The sequence below is a fragment of the Trachurus trachurus genome (assembly GCF_905171665.1).
Source record: "Trachurus trachurus genome assembly, chromosome: 17".
NCBI classification, from domain to species: domain Eukaryota; kingdom Metazoa; phylum Chordata; class Actinopteri; order Carangiformes; family Carangidae; genus Trachurus; species Trachurus trachurus.
In genome coordinates, this window is record NC_139900.1 from 15,822,683 (window position 1) to 15,838,536 (window position 15,854).

Sequence of the window (15,854 nt, forward strand, 5' to 3'; positions counted from 1 at the left end):
CTGTTATCAACCTCGTTATATCTTGAAAAACTGTGATTTAAAACTTAATAACAACAGACCACCACACAATCGTGATAGGTAGAGTCAGGGACACAGATGGCAAAATATAAATGAATTAGAAAACATTAGAAGAGCATGCATTCAAAAAGCATGCATTCAAACCTGAAAGAGCATCGACTTCGATAACTGCATGTTAGCTAACATTAGCCCATTTTCATGAAACACAAACAGAACAACTTTTTTTCAAGTATAGAGTAGGCCTATGTAAATCTTCCAAATAGTCTTTTTTTTTACTTACCACATCTTCTTGTGCTTGCAGAAGTAGGCTACAAAGTTGATGCACAGCAAGTTCAGTAAATAGCTAGCCTAGTTACTGTAATTTCAGAGCCAAGTGTCAGGATCAAAAGTCTCAAGTCTCTGAGCACAGGTAGGGTTCTCACCATAGGTTGTACAGCAGCGCCCTCTGTTGGGTGACATGTTGAACCAACAGACCGGCTCGAGGATCCCTGGTGACATAGTTTGGTGGGAAAATTAAGGAAACATTTTCTTTTTAAGAGGGACAATCATTGGCTATCATGTTTTATTGTTACATTAGGCCTATAACATAAATAGACCTACAAGAAAGAGAGGCAGATAGCCTATCTCTAGAAAGAAAATGCAGTATTTGCAAGGGATAGAAAAATAATATCTTTGAAACAGTCAAAAAAAAGGCATACAAGAATCCAGCTGCAAATCTCCAGGGAGCCACTGACAGCAGGTCCTAAGCATTTCCTGTTCGTCATTTGCTCATTCGTAGAACTGCATGTCCAAGAGAAAAATAAAAGGGGTAAAAGTTATTTGAGATGAGCTTTTAACTCTGGATGTCAAACTAATCCTGCACCAGCCACAAAGAAAGAAAAGAAAGTGACAGCATGCAGGTTATTGAATAAACTTTTTAATAAAACATGTAACTGAATAACTTTTTTTAATTTATTTATAGGGGTCCAAGTGAGTTAGAGAGACCCCACTGAAACTGGTATTCCTGCACCTCAAACGAGTTATCAAAAATCTTCATATTCATATGACTCTAAGAGGAAATGTCTTGCTTTGACATTAAAGTAAACAGTTAGTGTAAGTTATCATTGGATGAGGGCAGCAGGACCATTGCATAGAATAGGATAAAATAGATGAGCCAAACATAACAAACTATCATCACAGACATAAACACATGGACAGTAATAATTACAAATACTATTAAAAGTATCAGTAAGTGGAACATTAAATTCCCACAGAGGAATGGTGGTCTCTAGCTTTAGTTTATGTTGCAGTAGGTGCACAGTGATGGAAACCAGTCTTCCGCAGTTCAGATTTGGGTGAGGAATTTTCAAAGCTAACTGACCCTGTGATCTGGTGCCATGATCATTCACTTGGAACTCAAGCAAGGGTGTTTGGTATCTGTGCAATTTAGATGTCCAAGCCCCAAATGAAAACACAGGCATGCTAATGCCCTGGAGACATTCGTGATGACCATCTGACCTTTTCATGGGACTCACAGAGGTGAAAGTGACAGCTGCACTGGATGGTCTAGATAAAACCAAGTGCATTTTAAATAGGGTGAATTGAATAAAACAGAGGTAGCTACTATATGTTCTAGAACAAAGACCATCTATAGAATAGAATAACATAGCTACATAACAACATAAATTGATTATAGAATACAGACCAGGAGCATGGTTTATCCATAGAATAGAATAGATGAAAATTGAATAAAATATAACATAACAATTTGATGATGCTCTAGAACGAACATTTATATACAATATATACCAATATTGAACAGAATAGAATATGCAAGAATCAAGAGCGTCGGTAATCCATAAAACTTGGCATCCTATTCTATCTATTTATTTACCTTATCTGTTATATGTATTTATTGTGTGTAGCCTACTCGTACTGTGTTTTTTATGGACTGTGCAAGCTGCTGAAATCAATTGCCCCTGGTGGGATTCATAAAGTTGTTTGAAGTTTGAAGTTGAAGTTGATAAAATAGATTGGACTGGAATGCAGTAAAACAGAAGTCATTAGATTGGTGGAAAGAATAGAATAGAATAGAATAGAATAGAATATGGGCAAGAGTCAAGGGCGTCAGTAATCCATAAAATAGATTAGATTGGAATGCAGTCAAACAGAATTGGCCATTGGATAGGATAGAATAGAATAGAATAGAATAGAATAGAAATCAGGGTCCATGTAAGTAAGTACATCTATGAACCATATGAAATAATAGCTGAACAGAAAATTCAACAGAACTATTTTAGGAAATGATTAAAATAAATGATGTAAATGACTCTTTTATGAGTCTCGTGCCTCTGGTGGCATCTTTACCATGGCATCACAGCGTCTCCATTGTAACATGAGGGAGCAGCAACATGTAGCTTTCATCAGGCTGTGAACTCTTTGAATGCGCCTCGGCAGGGCGCATGCGCAGTACTTGACATTTTGAAGTTGCTTCTCCGGGGTGTTTGAACAGGAAGGCGGACATGTTGGTCAGGCAGTGGGAGAAAATCGGGCACCGTCTGCTGTTTTTTTCCCCCGAAAACTAACACACATCGAAAGCCTACTTTTTTAAAAGAAAAAAAAGTCTTCGATCAGAGGGATGAAGCAGTTTGGACGGGAAACGGTCGACAGCCGGTGACAATGCACGGGATGCAGCGGAGGGACTGCGGTCACACACTGTAACGAGTCCGTGTTAAAAACTGATCGAAATTTGAAAGAAGCAGAAGTTTTTTCCCCCTCACCACTTCTACTTTTGAGCTGTCAGATTCGTTTTGTCGTTTTCTGCAGGGGCCTGGCACAAAAATGGGAACCGGCCTGGACTAACCTTCCTTTTAACAAACTGTGCTCGTTTTTTTCTTCCAGAGAGACGCTACATTTAAGTTTTAACAGCCTATTGTTTGGATGCACCAACATTTTAAGCCCTTATCCTCCAGTGGCATCCTGCGGAGGCTGACTAATCTGTCGCCGCATTCGTTTGCCACTGAAGTTGTTTGTCACTCATACTTGGGGGGGAAACAATCTTTCGACTCTGAACATGTGGCTTTTGTATATTCGGCGCAACCTTAAACGTTTCATGGTCTGTGAAAGCTCGAGGAGAAGGATGTGTTTTCTGTGAAGTTTTCACGAAGAAAGGAACATTTGGCTAGCTAGCTACCGCTGGCTGCTAAAGCTAGCTAGCCTCGCCAGTGAGCTGTTTTTGTTCATAATAATAACCCAACAACACCGGGACTGAGTTCAACAGCCAAAAAAAATGTCTGCTCGACAAACTGTGGAGGCTCGGTTTGAAAAAATCGATGCCATGTTGAAGGATCCAAAGTCGGAAATAAATACGGATTGTCTTCTGGTAAGTTTGTAGCTCGCTAGCAGGCTAGGTAGCTAGGTAGCGAGTCAGCCATTCTGGGTCAGTCTACTCCTTGGAGCAGAAATACTTTCCGAGACCAACAAGTCGTCTCTGTTCCTACTGAAGAAATGTGTCGATATTTTTTACTCCGACAGACCAGTTTGGTTCACACACAAACGTATGTGCGTGAGACTGTATATTAAAGCAAGGTTTAAGCGAAAAATAACACAACCAGCACTTTGATAACCTCTGATATCAAGACCTAATAAACTGGCAGACAAAAAACAACGAAATTGTCAATGGCTAACATTATAGTTGTTATTTAAAGGCGACGTGTGGTCAGTTCTCTTTAACCTTGCAAAAAAGAAAAAAAAAGTGTGTTACTAATTCAAAAGCAGTGGTAACTAAATAAGACTGACAGATGGCGATCGTCTTTCCGCTCCTCACAAAGGCAGACACACTTTGTCAGATTATTGTTTGGGTCAGTCCAGGTACTATATACAAATTGTTTTATTTTAAATCCGATCAACTGGATTCGTTTCCTTGTCACCCACTAAAAACTGATATTAGGTTGTGTATTAGTTCTCCTTGTAGATCATTAGGTAGTCACTGGCTAGGTGTGCAATTGTTGCCTAGATTTACTTATTGAAGCCTCATTTCCAGTGATAGTCTGCCTTGCAAGCCTGTTCTAACCTGTAGGCCTCCGGCTTCATCAGTACACCTGTTGGCCGGGGTTTGCCCTGGCTGCTTCCTGTCTACTGGTGACAATTCACGAAGTGTCTCACTCTTCTCTCTCCTGTGCTGAGAAAAGAAGGCGTCTCCTGCCACGTGCTAAACCTTAAAGCAACACCTTCATAGGTTTTTATTACATGTGGCAATCCCAGGAACTGACTCACTGTGGACTGGATGCCAAGGGGGATGTTGTTATGTTAAGTGTTTGTTGATATCATGAGCCCTTTCAGCTTGGGTGACGGTGGCACAGTGTTTTCACAAGGATCTGGCTCCTTAGTGACTCACAGTTGCACTCCTGTAAAGTGTGATTGCAGCATATTTGGGTTAAAGGAGGGAACATTTTGGACTAAATGTCTTACGTTTTGCGTTTGCAGGTAATTTGAAGTTTCGCCAGGAGTCTCTCTGTGTACGATAGTTTCATTGTAACTGTGTTTTACACATAAGGTTGCGCTCCTTTATCAATAATTCCTGCATTTTTATTGTGTGAGATGGCACATATTAGTAGACAGATGGACTGAACATCAGGGAAGCAATCTGTTTTGGGAAAGGGGCTTGTCCTAAAGCCCCACCCACACCTTATCCAACTTGAAATGTTTGTGTATAGCTTGCTGTAGATAGCTGTCTTCTCAGAGGAAAACTTGCTTTAAGCCTCGTGACCTCCCACCCCTGTTGCAGAATGAGGCAATTAAACTCACCTTCAAGTGCACACTTTCTGCATTTTTAATGGCAAAAAGCTGTGGGGACTGTTCCTGCTGGCAGCCACACACACAAGGGTGTTGTTTCTCCCTTTCCCCCCTCTCTGCAATCTCCCCTGATCAATGAATGGAGGCCTTTTGCTGAGGCTCTCTCTGCCACCATGCAACTCCACCCACAGCTTAATAAAATTCCATGCTAATCAAATAACCTCTTGTCTTTGACTGGCCTGGAGTTCCCTGTGTGTCCCAAAGCCATTCTGCACGTCTGGAGAGAGTTGAGACCAGGCAGGCAGCTCTGAGGTAGCTGGGTGTGGGCTCTGCTCTCTACCCATAAACCAAAATTATGTGGACTGAAGACTCATGTTTCTGAAGGCCGTGAATCAGGACATTTAACTCATAAAGCAGCCAGCATGCTTGGGTATGAGTAATAGGTTCCATCAGAATGCACAATGCAGGCCTTTTACTGGCCATGTTTCTGTACCTGGGTCTTGAGCTGGCACTGGTTTCTGTCTATAGCATAGCACTGTTGGATTTCCACCTATTTTCTTCCCCCCATAGTGCCCTAGCCTGTGTTATGTGATGGCGACACTTGGCCCTGCACCTTACCACTCAGCTTCGGGTTGGCCTATCGAGTGCTGTAGCCCAACCCTGTCGTCCTTATCTCCACCCAGTAAATAAATCCTGCTTGGAGAGAAGAGTGCCTTATCTGGATGGGCTGCCCCCTCTCCAGTCATTGTGCTTTAGGCTGGCTTCTGAGAGCCAATCTGAACGGACAAGAATTCCTGACATTGTGATGTGAAAGCTCACTGACAGCTAGGGGACTGACCATTGTCCACATATGTTTTACTGTTGGTGACCATCAAATGGCATCCATCAAACCATTTCATCTGTGGATGTCCAGATCGAACGTCTCTCTCTGAACGATTGTGTGGAGGAAGCGGTGTGTTTGTCAGTCTGTAAAAATAGTGGTGATTTCTAGATGCTTCTGCGTTTTACCCTGTTGTGCCTCAGTCTGTTTATCATTTGGTAAATTAGAATAGTTGAGTTGATATGTTAGAACTTGTTTTGCATGGGCTTTGCCTCTATTTGAGATACATAAAGGCTTCCTGGCACTGGTCTTTGTTCTTACTTTGACACTTGGGGTGCATTAGCCTCTCTGTGTTTTGATCCCTCTTTCATCTGCTATTTGGACTCTAAATCTGTAATAAGGGTAATTACAGGAAACTGCAAGCCCAGTAAACCAGATTTGTAGGCAGCGATTGACTGTGAATGCTGCATGTACATGTTGGGGTTAAGGCTCTTATTTTAAGTGATTTAGAATATGAGTTGAATAAGCTAAATCAACAGCATTGTTAATACATCAGTCTGCGAGAGATTGCTTTAATGTAAAAAGGCAAAATAAGCTTTGGTAAATCACATAGCGATTAACATTTTGAGAAATTTCAGTGTTACAGTAGTAAGCGTAAAGTAAAGTGTGTTATGGAATTGATTCAATAATATGTTTTGCATGTAGACACCACTCAAATAAGATTTCAAATCACAGCATTATCTGTGTTGACTGATTGAGGGAAGTGCTTAGTGTCATTAATGAGAACTGTTCAATGTTGCAATGTGGCAAAGAGCCTATAGAGTGAAGTGAAAAATGGTGAGAAATGTTTTACTCGGTGGTGATGTTTATGTCTTTTTGTTTTTTCACCTCTAATTGCTGCAGTAAGAATATAACATGGTTTCCACTTGAGGCAAAATTCAGCCCAGTTCTCAGAGTTTAGGCATTCAACGGAAACGATCATATAGCAAAACCAGGCTCTGCAAATGCTGCTGACAGAGGCAGAAGGGGCAGTCTTGAGTCGGGAATTGCTTTGGATTTTAGCCTTGAGAATGATTTGAAGGACCGTTTCACTGACATGTTTCCTAATTGCCCTGCACAGTCAGTCTGCTAAGGCCCAATTTGAGTAACGGCCAGAGTACAGTCAATCCTTGTCTTGCCTGTGCAGAATGCCTGCCCTCGTCTTAGCGACCTTTGCATTTAATGGACAAGCCTCACCTGCATTGTTGTCTGCATTGATAATGCAGCTAAAGGCTGTATTGGAGGTGGACATAGATCTGCACAATATGACAGGGAGATATTTGGCAGTCAGGAGTAATAACACTACATAATATTTTTACTGGGTGCCCTAAGTTCCTCTTATTCGACATAATAACCCAAAAATCACATCATTCAACCTCTGTGATTTATTCATTTAAAGCATGAGATGATGATTCTCATGAATCTAATATTCTTTTAATTACCCCACTCATGCTTATTTATCTTTTAAGCTTTTGACATTGTGGACTGCTGTCATCTTTCAGCAAGACTCAAGGTTTGTTTACCTGTCCAGGCAGCCATGTTTTTTCAGGTTATGTCAGTGCAGTGCCGTAACCTGCTTCTGCTTTCTTTTGTTTGTTCTACATGGAGATTCAAAACAAAGATTGTGCATCACTTTTAGCTTCCAGACCAAATACAGTTATAGCATACATCGCGTCTAAAGGTTTATATTAATAACTGAAGCAAATATGTAATAATATTGTAATATTGATTCTTTCATTTCCTGTCATATTGTCCAGCCATTTTTTAAGCAGATGGAAATGCAGCAGAGACACTGACTTGAAGACTTGCGTCAATCACTGTCCATGCACCACTATACTTTTTTTTCTTCTTGTAAACAGCCCTCGCTGACAGCTACGTTATTCCCTGCAAGGCTAATGTAACTGCGAAAAAATGGAAGCAACTGCATTCCCATGCTGGTGGAGCACCTGCTTCATATGCGTTTCACTATGTCTGCAAGTTGATTTTCATGGCGTACTGCCTGGAAGCAACAACAACAACGCTAATAACTTTTTGTATGCTTTGGAGAAATGACAGGAGTTATGTAAGCCCTGTGTAATTTGTAGTTAATTGGCTAAAACATGGGAACCCACTACCTTGGTCCCTTTTTTTTAGATGATGAATTTGCATATCCCTGTGGTGAAACGCATGTATTTCTAGTCACATTTATAGTCAGCATCTAATCCAACTCTATTGTCATAAAGGTTTGGCACTGCCAGCTGTAAACTGCTCTCCTCAGCTATTCAGCAGTGGGAACAAAAATTGGCTGAGCTGTTTGTAGCTCTGCATTCCCTTAACTGACTGATTATGTGCAGGGATGCATACTAAAATGATCCAGCCTTTTAATAATGGAACGCTTTTTTCTTTTTTTTCCCTTCCTCTGATTCACCCACTGAACTTTACAGCCCCTGTTCCTCTTTCATCTCGCTTCTTGAGGGCCACAAGGCCAGTTGCTTTGCCCCACTTACAAAGGACTCTGTGACCCCTGTCCAGTGAAGATGGTCGAAGTGAGCCGAGTCGAGTGTTCAGTAAGATGCTTATTTGTCGGGGCTGAGGTCATAAATCTTGGCCCAGTGGAGGCTAGATAGCTTGAGTTTTTTTTTCTTTTTGCTTGAGAAGGCAGAGCTCAGTCAGTGGAAACACGTGAGTGCTCGCCACTGTTGGAATAACTCAATTATATTTTGACATGAAAGTATTTGTGACAGTGATTCTTGTTCACTGGGACCTCATAAGGAACTGGAATGCCCCTGTTTTGCCACCCCTGGGTTCACTGTCACTGCCGTTTATCCAGTGGAGTTGTTAGTCAGGCAGTCTTTCTAGGTGAGTGGGATTTCATGTCAGTAGATATTATGTGCAGAAGGAGTTAAGAAGTGCTTGGTGAAGGAAAAAAAAAACTCAAGAGTCTCTCATGGTGAGTTCCAAAGTGTACAAGATTGACACCAGAGAAGATGGATATGCATCCCCCCCTGGGTTTACATTTCTACCTCAAGGCCTGTACCTGGAAGTTTATTAGTGAGGCAACACTGTGGTATTTCATGCTCTGAATGGCTTCATTGGTTTGTGTGATCACATCGGTGTTTACATGGGCGCAGCCTTGGATGGAACAGCCTTTATTTGCATGGCGAGCTGAACGGCCGCGTGCACATTTGCTCACATGTGGAAAGCATATTGTCTTGAAGAGGTGGCAGAAAAGGAAGTGAGCAGTAGGGCTCGACTTAGGCCAGTCCACATGCCTTGTGCTGGCATGCAGAAAGGGATGATGTGGCTGAGTCTCCCATGGAAATTTTAACTCAGACTTTTAATGTCTGGAAAAGAGCTTGTGTTTTTTTTTTTTTTTTGTGGATTTCTCTCCTAAAGTTTAAAGAAATAATTGCCATATGTAATGTCAACCACTGGCTTTGTGTATTTTGTATAACTATACATTTTTTTAAAACATAATTACCACATTTCATTAATAGGGTGATGCGATGGTTTTTCATGTTATTATTTAGTAATCCCAGGGATGTGTCGCCCTCTGCTTGAAGCAGCATCAGCAGAAATAGGATAACATGGAGCCCTGCGAGCTCTGGTTTGTTTTCCCAGCCACTTTTTTTTTTTTTTTTTTCCCCAAGACTGCCACATAATGAAACATAGCCTGTGGACTGCTACCGCCCAGTGCTTGTTGCAGCGAGTGAATCATATGCATAGTTTTACTTTTGTCTCTAGCAGGAGAGATTGTTAGGTTATTTTGTGTGTGTTCCATTTATAACAGCACACAGTCTTGCTGAATCTTTGAAATTTGATTAAGACTGTCAAAGCTCTGGCCTTGTTGATTCAAGGCCCTCCCTACAGCGTATGGTGATAACCTCAGCGCCTGGACAACTAGAGCCACGTGCATTTAGAAATTTAGGTCCTCTCTATTTGCATTTTGTTCCCATTTTTGTGTTGCACATTTTAATCATTGATGTCTTTTTTCTTTTTTGATTTCTTCTCTCTGCGTGGAAACTCCTGAGCCATTGGAAATTTCAGAGCTGCAGTAGAAGTGCTTATCTAGGAACAATTTCACCTCTGGAAACTACTCTGAATTACTAGCTTAGAAAGAGCTTTGTCAGTGATCTCGGACCATTATTCTCATATTTGTTAGCGTAGCCTGGGGCTGATTTTTTTTTTTTTTGGAGGCTGAGCCGTGTTGGTGCTACTGGCTGCTCCATCTGAGTGGTTTGATAGCGAAACCCAAACAGAGACAGATGATGTTTGGTTGTTCATCCACAACCTTGATGACCACAAATCAGACACCAGAAGTAACTTATCTTTATTTATGCACTGCACACTTGATGACCCTGTGTGTATGTGTGAAGTGATTTATTATAAACAAAATATATGATATATAGACACTTCTATGTCTCTCTGAATACAAATGCCTCTGATATCTTGACACAGCCCGTCTTTTCATTAGAAGGTTACTCACCACAGCTTTTACTGCTTCAAATAGCTAATATAATGTTTATTCCATATTCCAGTCAGTTTATCCTTCAATCTGAATTTGTGGTTCTATTTCATACAAGGCAGTTTTTTCTCCTCTTACTGTACCTGCTTCTTTTGTCACTCTGGTGTTTCAGTAGAGGACTCTCTGAGCAAGGCCGTCTTCCGATTTTCTTTGTTTTTTCCTTCATTTGTTCTCCCATTGGACCAGCCTGCCCCACATGCACCAGCCCTCCACTCCCTGCTCCTTTCCGTCATAGTGTTAAGCCCTAGTACTACTGATTGAAAATAAGGCTCACTGTGTGACTCTGTACTTGGGATGGATTTTTTTTCTCCCCTCTCCCTTCCTTCACTTTTTGTTGAGAACTTGTTTGGCCACATACCTAAAATAGCTCTCTGACGTGTACAGTCCTGTTAAGGAATGTTACTGTGGCTGTCCAGAGTTCTCTGCGGCAGGAAGTTATGCAAACGTGCATTGCTGAGCACAGAGCCTTGTGATTAGGGTCCTGAAGGACTCGGTTCTTCAACGTTTTTTTTTTTTTCCGTTGCAGGCTGGCTGGAGTCTGTGTGGCCAACAAGGCCCCTTTTTTCTCCCAGCCTTAGGTCTGTTTTGTGTAAATGCTCCCTCCTGAAAGTTGACTTAAGTGTCTCTTTTTTTTTCTCTCAAGACGAGCAGATGATGACTCTCAGCTCCACCATGTGCGCTAATCGCAGCCTCTCCCCTCATCTATTTCCCACATTCTGTCTCTGTGAATTGCTACATTGCTTTTGTTCTTCCCACGAACCATTCTTCACCTCCCATTTTTACTTTCTCCCCACCCACCTGCCTTTTTCCTTGCTTCCACCCATCCCGCAGGGTGTCTGCTGCTTTTATGTCTCATAGAGAGGAGAGGGGGGGGGGGGCATAGCCCTGACCTCCTCTGCTGAGCAGAAGCAGCAGAGTTACTTAAGAGGATTCCTCGCCTTGTCTGAGCTGCTGATTCACCATGTGTCATCATTGTTTTGCTTCGAGATGCAAAGAGAAATCTGTCATCATGTAATAGAAGGCCATTCACAAATGTAGGAATGACAAGATTCCCGCTGCGACAGTGAGCGCAGACATGATGTAGCCCATGGCAACATGTAACATAAACTTGTCTGTTTATATAAATTGTGGGCAGCAAATATGTGCCTCTGTCATTTGGATAAATAGAATCCTGGGTAGCTGATCTGTGTCGGAAAATGCTAATTTCTAACATCTGGCTCACCCCTCACTGTAGGGAACACACAACAGTGTTTTGAGTTCAAGTGTTTGTGTGCCTGTCTCGTTTCAGCCATTCTGGATTATAGACGATTAGATTAAATCCCGCCAGTGGCACTTATGCTCCTGCTGAGCCTGAGGCAAGATAGCCCATGCTGTGTATTTGTTAACAGCTCTTCAAATTATAATATTGTAGCTATTGCATAATCATAATCATAATTTATAATCAGTATGTATCTGCACAACCCTTTTTCAGTGCTATGTAATTCATTCTTTACCCTGTTTTAAGCACATAAAGGGATAACCCAGTTGAAGTTGTCATGAAAGGGACTCTAACGGGGGGTTGAGAGCTGGTGAGGTGGAGTAACGTCTTTACCTTCAGTGGGTGTTGCAGCCCTGTATTGTAAAGTCACACAGTCGGCCTCACTGTATGGTTATTGTAAGGCGCCACCCTGTTGCCTCGGTCATCAAAAGCTACTTAGTTCCTTCAGTTGCTTTTATTAGAAACTTGGTGATCAGGGTGGGAAATCCAGCCTCTGGTTCACCCAACCAGCAAAACTGATGGGTGTTAAAAAAAAAAAAAAATCATCCAGGCACTCTGTCTCAGACATTTTTTTAAATGTAAAAACATTGTAGGAAAACTGTAGCACTTCCTTGAGGCACCCGCCTTTTCACATTGTCCGTGTTTGCTCGCTGACGCCATGGTCTTCGAGTAATATATGTGTAATATCGCTGATGACTGCATTTCTGATCAGCTGCTGACTCAAACCTCCAGATGTGTCAGCTGTTCTCAGCATGCATGTGCTCGTGTCAGCTTAGAGCTGCATGTCAGAACACACGTCGTTGACGATAAGAAAACGAAATGCGCTTTGTTCCAGTAAATAATGCTGTGTAGCCTTTTAGAGAAACCAGCGAGTGCTTGAGATATCACTTCAATCTATAGTAATTTAAAGCTTCTTTTAATAAAGAACTTGAAGCATACTTTAGCATCCTTCGGAGGATCAATAATTAATCACTTAAAAACACAGTGATTGCTTACAGCCTTAACGTGTGTGTTGCAGGCTGGAAGCCCACTGCTTAGTTTGTGTAAAAGTCTCAACTCAATGATCAGCAGCCTGACAGGAAGACTCTGTGTTTGCATTTTCCATGTTGCTTGAGTAGTAAACACAGTGTCGGTGTGTTTTCTTGCTTGTTAACCCTTCTCCTCTCTCCTCAGGATGGCTTGGATGCGCTGGTGTACGACCTCGACTTCCCTGCCCTGAGGAAAAACAAGAGCATTGACAACTTCTTGAATAGATGTAAGTAGCTCGCATGGTGCACGTCCCGCTTTATTGCTGTCCTGCTCATGTCTTTCACTTTAACCATTTGCGTTTGCAGACCCCTGTAAACATGTGGGTACATGCCCAGGCTCAGAAAAGAAGACCGTTTTTGGGTCACCGCCTCTATGTAGGCTTGGACACAATAGGTGTCTGCTGCTTAGTGTCCCCAACAAAGAGGCTTTCATAAATGGCTGGTGACCCACATGATGCTGATCATGATGGCTTCTCTTTTTCTCAGTGCCCTCAGACTAGGGAATCCCCATCACCGTGTTTCAGGCAAAACAAAACCCATCCATCGAAAGCGGAGGGTGAGGCTACACCTCTCCTCCAACAGATCCAGCGCAACTGTTCTCATTCTCATTTACATTTCAAGGAAACGGCAGCGATCATGTTACAGTGTTTATCTCAAGACTTGTTCTCGTAAATCCAGGAATGTCTGAGGTGGGGGGCAAAGAACTGTATTTAGTATGTATTCGATTTCTCTAACTGCACAAACATGAAGGCAAACATATCATTTAAAGAACAGCAATAACCAAACATCCTTTCTCTCCCTACCTCCTTTGTTTCTATTTCATTATAACCCAATATATTCTCCCACTCTGTGGCAGGTTTTGCGGCCTTCTGTATCACTTTTCATTTTCCTTGGTTTCTCTACATAGTCCTCCTGCAAAGAAACAACAGTTTTTTTTGCACAGACATCTATTCAGAGAGATTCATATTTCTGTGCTGTATGGAATTCTCACATGGGGAAATGATAGGCGCTGTGTGTTTGCTCTGCACATGTCCTGTTGTATATGGCTCTCTGACTGTGTGCAGTGCATGCTATTATATTTCGCAAGCAATGTATAAAAGGGATTCAAAAGGGTGATTACAACCTGCCTTTGTATTATGTGGTCATGAGAAATTGTGGTCTCTCGGTCTCTTAACTTGATGTTAAAGTGTTACGTGTTGTCAAGTCGTGCAGTCCAAGCACAACTTTAGGAAAAGAGAACAAAAAAATCACTTCTATACATTTCAATCCAAGCTACTGTAAACCCTCAGGCAAAAACTGCCATTAGACATCTCCTCTAATACCCTTGGTACTGTACTTTTATGAATAACACCCAAGTCCTGGAAAATGCATTGATGGATATGGACTAATGGATTGGCTGTCTTGTGAGACCGGCCCCTCAGTTGCATGTATTGCCTGAAGGGCTCTTCACTCTGAACTCTTCCTCCTCCATATTATTGTGCTTTGCACCCTGATCGTATCAGCTGATCGCTCCACCAGTATATACGCTGGGACCTACTGGCAATAATCCTCCTCCGCTCCACAGCAACATCAAATTCTATTTGTTCAATTTCTAAACATGGTTTGTGTGTCTTTTTGGTCCCCTGGGATTTTTCCAGCAGGGATCATGATCCCGGGAACCACTGCACAGAGTGGAAATGACTCACACTCAAATGTTCTTATTCTAATAGCTCAGGGCTTACTTTTTATTTTTAGATCGATTGAACTTGGATGCCCCCGCAACCCCCTTTTCCATGCTTTCCCGTGCCAGTTGTGACCCATGTGAATTGAAAATTATCCCCCTAGTCCAGCTATGACCAAATTTGGCTGAACAGTGAAAGCCATCTCCCCGAGGGGAACTAGTGTGTTGTTACATCAGCGCGAGGTCTGCTCTGTTTGCCAACACACTGGATCTTCCAACGAAAGTCTGTCGGCCTCTTGCTTTGTGGAGATATTAAATGACACCTAATGATGGGAGATTATAAAAACAAGGAGGCAGTGAGAAGGTGATCGTGCATTTAGACGGCGATAGCTGCATTTTAAAAACACAAATGACAGAACGGAGCCGCCCTGTCATCTGCAAGCTCTCCTCCCAGGCACCTTACACTGCATTAACTTTACGTCACTGATCTTGCCAACTGTAACTTTGGCTGTGATGCTTCAGTGCACAAGGCTCAGGATAAGACTCCTCTTTTAAAAGGTCAAGGCAGTGACTTAAGCAGAGCACAGATGCCTGCACAGATTCTGTTTTCTCTAACATCTGTCTTTGCTTGCTTTTTATTTCCCCAGACAAGGAAACCATTAGTAAAATCCGTGATCTACGCATGAAAGCAGACGATTATGAGGTCGTTAAAGTTATTGGGAGGGGTGCATTCGGAGAGGTGCAACTGGTAAGGATGCCGTTTTATTTTATAGGTACAAAAAAATGAAATGTTTCTTTCTCCTTTGGTCTAAATTGACTTGAGTCACCGATCACCTTTTTGTTTTCCAGGTAAGACACAAAGCCACGTGCAAAGTATACGCCATGAAGCTGCTGAGCAAGTTTGAGATGATCAAGAGGTCGGACTCTGCTTTCTTCTGGGAGGAGCGAGACATCATGGCTTTTGCCAACAGCTCATGGGTTGTGCAGGTAGGTCGTGATAAAATAAAAGCACCTATGTTGTTAAACCCAGCCTCATGTGAGTCTCTTTTCTTTGATATTGTTTTTCACTCATTATTTCTCACTTTGTTCCCCCTTTTTTTCCACAGCTCTTTTTTGCTTTTCAAGACGATCGCTACCTCTACATGGTGATGGAATACATGCCCGGCGGCGACTTGGTTAACTTGATGAGCAACTACGACGTCCCAGAGAAGTGGGCCCGCTTCTACACAGCCGAGGTGGTGCTGGCTCTGGATGGGATCCACTCCATGGGCTTCATTCACAGGTTGAAGAAGATTTCTAACTTGCCCTTATCAGTGATGTTGCTAGGTACGCGTCCTGCGTCTCTGACGCATTAAAATCTGAAAGGACGCAGTAAACTCATTATCCATGCGTCCCGGCACCTCATTTTCCCATGAAAAATGATACATTGTTAACAACAACTCATGTTTAAAATCATGGGAACTAGTAGGGTTGTCACCAGGACCAACACTTACTGTAGGAACCAAGTACCGCGAGTACCGAAAAAATACAACTTGGCCTTTTTGCACTGCGGAACGTTTCTCACTGGATGAGTTTCAGGCGTACCGATTATAGCCTACTAGAGCACAATTATTTAACGAGTCAAAAAGCCGCCGACACTGATCACTGCATGAGGAGTTTTAATGCAGCCTGAACGCAGCTCAAACCGACCCGGTGCCTCAGCACGGCGAACAAGCTTTGATAAACACATCGGATCCACGCTGGTTTACAGTATC

General features: G+C 42.3%; 1 protein-coding gene across 2 annotated transcripts in view; it reads left to right on the forward strand.

Moving 5' to 3' along the window:
* The first annotated feature begins 2,450 nt into the window (after positions 1-2,450).
* The window catches only part of rock1 (Rho-associated, coiled-coil containing protein kinase 1), a 30,828-nt gene continuing 17,424 nt past the window's right edge, over positions 2,451-15,854 (forward strand). For both annotated transcript variants that reach the window (XR_014596092.1, XM_083991256.1), the window contains exons 1-5: positions 2,451-3,379; positions 12,586-12,667; positions 14,748-14,848; positions 14,950-15,087; positions 15,207-15,382. Coding sequence is in view for 1 of the 2 variants with exons in the window: in XM_083991256.1 (XP_083847382.1) it covers positions 3,287-3,379; positions 12,586-12,667; positions 14,748-14,848; positions 14,950-15,087; positions 15,207-15,382 (590 nt within the window). In the remaining variant the exon portion in view is untranslated. The remainder of the gene's footprint in view (positions 3,380-12,585; positions 12,668-14,747; positions 14,849-14,949; positions 15,088-15,206; positions 15,383-15,854) is intronic.